The 7,231-nt window shown below is 35.1% G+C and overlaps 1 protein-coding gene across 1 annotated transcript; it reads right to left on the reverse strand.

The window, feature by feature from the left end:
* Nucleotides 1-3,989: 3,989 nt before the first annotated feature.
* Nucleotides 3,990-5,135, reverse strand: LOC311043987 (beta-1,4-galactosyltransferase 1-like; the record flags this gene model as incomplete). The annotated part of the gene is made up of 2 exons (XM_084055410.1): nucleotides 3,990-4,867; nucleotides 5,099-5,135. 2 exons carry the CDS (start codon nucleotides 5,133-5,135, stop codon nucleotides 3,990-3,992), a joined length of 915 nt encoding a protein of 304 aa, XP_083911536.1.
* Nucleotides 5,136-7,231: the final 2,096 nt, after the last annotated feature.

The raw sequence follows: 7,231 nt of genomic DNA on the forward strand, positions 1-7,231 counted from the left end.
ATTGGTAATCATCACAGGTGCACAAGAGACCATGGGGCACATTAATATATAGTTGTTGGGCGATAACTATGTTTTTGGCATTTTTTATGATTTTTCTAAAGATTACATTGAATAGGATGTGATTCTGTAATATTTCAATAATTTATTATTAATAAATGCTGCTGTAAAACATATTGATAATTATCACAGGTGTAAAAGAGACCATGGGGCACATTAATACATAGTTGTTGGGTGATAACTATGTTTTGGGGATTTTTTTTATGATTTTTCTAAAGATTACTTTGAATTGGATGGGATTCTGTAATATTTCAATAATTTATTATTAATAAATGCTGCTGTAAAACATATTGGTAATCATCACAGGTGCACAAGAGACCATGGGGCACATTAATATATAGTTGTTGGGCGATAACTATGTTTTTGGCATTTTTTATGATTTTTCTAAAGATTACATTGAATAGGATGTGATTCTGTAATATTTCAATAATTTATTATTAATAAATGCTGCTGTAAAACATATTGGTAATCATCACAGGTGCACAAGAGACCATGGGGCACATTAATATATAGCTGTTGGGCGATAACTATGTTTTTTGGATTTCTTATGATTTTTCTAAAGATTACATTGAAATGGATGGGATTCTATTATTTCAATAATTTATTATTAATAAATGCTGCTGTAAAACATATTGGTAATCATCACAGGTGCACAAGAGACCATGGGGCACATTAACATATAGTTGTTGGGTGATAACTATGTTTTTTGGACTTTTTGGGATTTTTTTTAAAGATTACATTGAAATGCATGGGATTCTATAATATTTCAATAAATGTATTATTAATAATTGCTGCTGTAAAACATATTGATAATCATCACAGCTTTACAAGAGACCATGGGGCACATTAATATCTATTTGTTGGGTGATAACTATGTTTTTTGGATTTCTTATGATTTTTCTAAAGATTATATTGAAATGGATGGGATTCTTTAATATTTCAATAATTTATTATTAATAAATGCTGCTGTAAAACATATTGGTAATCATCACAGGTGTAAAAGAGACCATGGGGCACATTAATACATAGTTGTTGGGTGATAACTATGTTTTGGGGATTTTTTATGATTTTTCTAAAGATTACATTGAATTGGATGGGATTCTGTAATATTTCAATAATTTATTATTAATAAATGCTGCTGTAAAACATATTGATAATCATCACAGGTGTAAAAGAGACCATGGGGCACATTAATATATAGTTGTTGGGCGATAACTATGTTTTTTGGATTTCTTATGATTTTTCTAAAGATTACATTGAAATGGATGGGATTCTATTATTTCAATAATTTATTATTAATAAATGCTGCTGTAAAACATATTGATAATCATCACAGGTGTACAAGAGACCATGGGGCACATTAATATATAGTTGTTGGGCGATAACTATGTTTTTTGGATTTCTTATGATTTTTCTAAAGATTACATTGAAATGGATGGGATTCTATTATTTCAATAATTTATTATTAATAAATGCTGCTGTAAAACATATTGGTAATCATCACAGGTGCACAAGAGACCATGGGGCACATTAACATATAGTTGTTGGGTGATAACTATGTTTTTTGGACTTTTTGGGATTTTTTTTAAAGATTACATTGAAATGCATGGGATTCTATAATATTTCAATAAATGTATTATTAATAATTGCTGCTGTAAAATATATTGATAATCATCACAGCTTTACAAGAGACCATGGGGCACATTAATATCTAGTTGTTGGGTGATAACTATGTTTTTTGGATTTCTTATGATTTTTCTAAAGATTATATTGAAATGGATGGGTTTTTTTAATATTTCAATAATTTATTATTAATAAATGCTGCTGTAAAACATATTGGTAATCATCACAGGTGTACAAGAGACCATGGGGCACATTAATATATAGTTGTTGGGTGATAACTATGTTTTGGGGATTTTTTATGATTTTTTTAAAGATTACATTGAAATGCATGGGATTCTATAATATTTCAATAATTTATTATTAATAATTGCTGCTGTAAAACATATTGGTAATCATCACAGGTGTACAAGAGACCATGGGGCACATTAATATATAGTTGTTGGGCAATAACTATGTTTTTTGGATTTGTTATGATTTTTTTAAAGATTACATTGAATAGGATGGGATTCTGTAATATTTCAATAATTTATTATTAATAAATGCTGCTGTAAAACATATTAGTAATCATCACAGGTGCACAAGAGACCATGGGGCACATTAATATATAGTTGTTGGGCGATAACTATGTTTTTGGGATTTTTTTATGATTTTTCTAAAGATTACATTGAATAGGATGGGATTCTGTAATATTTCAATAATTTATCATTAATAAATGCTGCTGTAAAACATATAAGTAATCATCACAGGTGCACAAGAGACCATGGGGCACATTAATATATAGTTGTTGGGTGATAACTATGTTTTTTGGATTTTTTATGATTTTTTTAAAGATTACCTTGAAATGCATGGGATTCTATAATATTTCAATAATTTATTATTAATAATTGCTGCTGTAAAACATATTGGTAATCATCACAGGTGTACAAGAGACCATGGGGCACATTAATATATAGCTGTTGGGCGATAACTATGTTTTTTGGATTTCTTATGATTTTTCTAAAGATTACATTGAAATGGATGGGATTCTGTAATATTTCAATAATTTATTATTAATAAATGCTGCTGTAAAACATATTGGTAATCATCACAGGTGCACAAGAGACCATGGGGCACATTAATATATAGTTGTTGGGTGATAACTATGTTTTTTGGATTTTTTATGATTTTTTTAAAGATTACATTGAAATGCATGGGATTCTATAATATTTCAATAATTTATTATTAATAAATGCTGCTGTAAAACATATTGGTAATCATCACAGGTGCACAAGAGACCATGGGGCACATTAATATATAGTTGTTGGGCGATAACTATGTTTTTTGGATTTCTTATGATTTTTCTAAAGATTACATTGAAATGGATGGGATTCTGTAATATTTCAATAATTTATTATTAATAATTGCTGCTGTAAAACATATTGATAATCATCACAGGTGCACAGGAGACCATGGGGCACATTAATATATAGTTGTTGGGCGATAACTATGTTTTTTGGATTTTTTATGATTTTTCTAAAGATTACATTGAAATGGATGGGATTCTGTAATATTTCAATAATTTATTCTTAATAATTGCTGCTGTAAAACATATTGATAATCATCACAGTTGTACAAGAGACCATGGGACACATTAATATTTAGTTGTTGGGTGATAACTATGTTTTTTGACTGATTTTCTGAAAAATTACATTGAAATGGATGGGATTCTGTAATATTTCAATATTTTATTATTAATAATCGGTACAGTAAAATATATTGGTAATAATCACATATTGTAACGGACACACATGGGCACAATAACATTTAGTTGCTGGGTGATAACTCTGTTTTTAGATTTTTTTTATGATTTTCCAAAGAATTACATTAAACTGTATGGGATTTTGTAATATTACAATATTTTATTATTAATAATTTGTGCAGTAAAACATTTCGGTAATAATCACAGACGAGAACATTAGACACAAACAATGTTTTTAGTTGGTTTTATTAAATTTTTACATGTATATATTGAAGTAACTGGGATTTACGATTTCATTGAACGCACCATCAGTCCGCCTAACCGTAAAAAGCCAGTAGCTGCGCAATCATTTTTGACGCGCGGCTAGCGCGACTGACTCTCTCTGAAGAGCGGCCAGCGTGACCGCAGTCACAAACTCATCACAAAAAAAGAAAAACACACATATTCACTTCATGAAGTGAAGCACATATTTTGGTACCAAATTAACCGCGCGCACGCGGACCGGCCGCGCATGCACGCACGCTGCGCACCCAAGAGCGCGGACACAAATCGGCGCCCCTGTCCCTTAGTGTCATTGTATGACCGGCCCCTTGCCGATGTCCACGGTGACGTTGGTGTACAGCGGTCCTCTCGTTGTCCTCACCACCTTGTAGGACAGAGAGTTGATCCCGTCTGTTGTCCAGGTCCGTTTGGTGTGAGCGATTTGGTCAAATCTCTCTGCGTTTTCTGGATTGCCTTTGTCTTTCGCATGAGGGATGTTCTTCATCTTGGCCACCTCTCCATTGGGACGTGACACGGACATACCAACAAGCATAACCCTATTATAAGCGTCATCATCCTCGCCGCCCCATCCCCAATAGTTGTTTGGGAAACCATTGATTTTCAAAAACTGCTCTATACTCATCGATGTTACGCCTCCAAAGGCAGTGGGATATGGTAACTGGAAGTCGAACTTCTCAACGGCGGAAGCCAGGTGTCTGGGCTGGCTGAAGCAACCATATAAGTTCCGGTCGTTCATTGGAATCAGGTCCACGTCGCTGAACACAAAGCAATTGTAGTCACGATCCTTCAGGGCCTCAGCGAAACCAATGTTCAACAGCTTAGCCCTATTAAACGTCTCTTCGCCATGCTGTTGGACGACATACACTGTATAGTCCAGCTGCTGTCGTTGCAGTATGGGGTGAAGGTAGTGGAGCCAAAATGTGAGGTGCTCTTCTCTGTGTCTGAAGGGAATGATCACGGCCACCTTCTGGGAGGACACACACTCTTTTGGTCCATAGCGACCACCGGCCTCAACGTTAGGGTTCTCCTTCAGAGTTTGCTCTAGACTCACTTTGGTGCTGACATTCACATTCAGGGCGCCAATCAAGAGGGGAGAAACGTCGGGACATCGTGTTGTTTTGTCTGGTGGTGCAGCGGGTGGAGGGGGGGGGGGGGGTGTGGCCTGCCCTGCAAACACCAGCAACACCACTAACAACAATAACAACACTAACGTAAGACTAACACTAAGTATCTGTTTAAACCTTTGCATCGCGGCTGGTCTGGTCTGCCAGCTGCCCTGTCCTGTGTCGGCAGGCAGGCGATATGCGGATATATTCAGGATATATTCAGGATGTATTGCCTCTGAAAGTATTAGTTCTCGGCTCTAAAGCTCAGTAGATAAGGTTAGAAATCGCTCACTTCCCGTTCTCAACAAACACAGAGCTCTATGGTTCATTCGTGTCTCTTAAATAGCCCGCAGGCCGTGACGTGTATTGTCGTCACTGTGACCTCATCTGGCCTTATAAGTGTAAAGTAACCAATTACATTTACTCAAGTACTGTACCTAAGTACAATTTTGAGGTACTTTTACTTTACTGGAGTCTATACTTTTACTTCTACTCCACTACATCTCAGAGGCAAATATTGTATTTTTACTCCACTACAATTATTTGAAAACTTGAGTTACTAGTTACTTTGCAGATATAAATTATTACATTATAAAACATATATTAACCACTTTAGCCCTACTTTATACCTAGGCTATTTGAAAATAGCCGATCTACAAACTGTTTTGTAGATCTGCTATTTTCAAACATTTTAGTACTTTTACTTTAAAGATCGGGCAACCCATAGTGCTTAACATCAGTAATACAGTGATTGAATCAACCCAGCCAGGCTATAACAGTATGTTACATTAATGTCAGATAAGGTGTTGTGTTTCCATGGAGGAAGGAAACCCCACAGATGGTGACTGGGATGAATAATCTAATGAACACATGCAGCCTCACAGGCACGTGCACACATAGACATCAAAGGGGGCTTGAGCCCCTGCCCTTTTACCCATCTGTAAAAGTGCCCTCTCCAGACATTGGGCCTCATTCAGCAATGAATTCGTAAGTTGTCTTCTTAAATTTCTTCCTAAGTGAATTCCTAAGAGAAGTCGAGTCAGATTCATGAAATGTTCTTAGGCTCTGCCTGCAGTCACACCTGTGTGTGATTGCTGCACACAGAAATCACAGGAAATCACACAGAGAAATAAAGTTGAGAGAATGAAGTAAAGAATACCTAAACTAAAGCCTAAAGATGGTGGAACACCATACTCCAGGTAGGAAGGGGACTTGAAAATGGGGGTGTGGCGAATGTCGGGATATGGGGGTGGGGGTATGGGGGGGCGATGAGGGTGGGTTGGGTGGGGGGTTATGGGGTGGGTATGGGGCTTGGGCTTCAACTCAACCGGGTCTGTTTGGGTTAGATGCATTTGGCTGCAGACCCCCACCTGAAAATATTTTCTGCTAGGGAAATGTTTTCAAGATTTATCAAAATGTTTCGAAAATAGCCGATCTACAAGTTCAAAATTGCCAGTAATGGGACGCGTTGTGAGCTTGTAGATCAGCTATTTTCAAACAAAGTATAAAATAGGGTTAAAGTGATTAAACTGTTCCTCGTTTGCTGTGGACCCCCTGGAACAGCTTCAAGGACCCCTGGGGGTCCCCAGACCACACCTTTGAGAACCTTTGCTCTAAAGATATGATAAAAATATTATTGTAATTTAAATCCTATATTATACAACTGTAGAATTGAAGAAACTTCGAGAATTAATTATTTTTGCACAAACATATCACACTTAAGAACTCAAAGGCCACCCTAAGAGTGCTCTCTAGTATGCGTAGATTTCTTCTTAACTTAAGAACAAATCACAGCTAAGAAAACATTTGTGAATGCCAAAATCTCTTAAAAAACTTCTTAAGTGGCTCATTGAAATGCATGGGATTCTATAATATTTCAATAATTTATTATTAATAAATGCTGCTGTAAAACATATTGGTAATCATCACAGGTGCACAAGAGACCATGGGGCACATTAATATATAGTTGTTGGGCGATAACTATGTTTTTTGGATTTCTTATGATTTTTCTAAAGATTACATTGAAATGGATGGGATTCTGTAATATTTCAATAATTTATTATTAATAATTGCTGCTGTAAAACATATTGATAATCATCACAGGTGCACAGGAGACCATGGGGCACATTAATATATAGTTGTTGGGCGATAACTATGTTTTTTGGATTTTTTATGATTTTTCTAAAGATTACATTGAAATGGATGGGATTCTGTAATATTTCAATAATTTATTCTTAATAATTGCTGCTGTAAAACATATTGATAATCATCACAGTTGTACAAGAGACCATGGGACACATTAATATTTAGTTGTTGGGTGATAACTATGTTTTTTGACTGATTTTCTGAAAAATTACATTGAAATGGATGGGATTCTGTAATATTTCAATATTTTATTATTAATAATCGGTACAGTAAAATATAT

Source organism: Gymnoscopelus microlampas, assembly GCF_963454915.1.
Source record: "Gymnoscopelus microlampas genome assembly, chromosome: 4".
Taxonomy (NCBI): domain Eukaryota; kingdom Metazoa; phylum Chordata; class Actinopteri; order Myctophiformes; family Myctophidae; genus Gymnoscopelus; species Gymnoscopelus microlampas.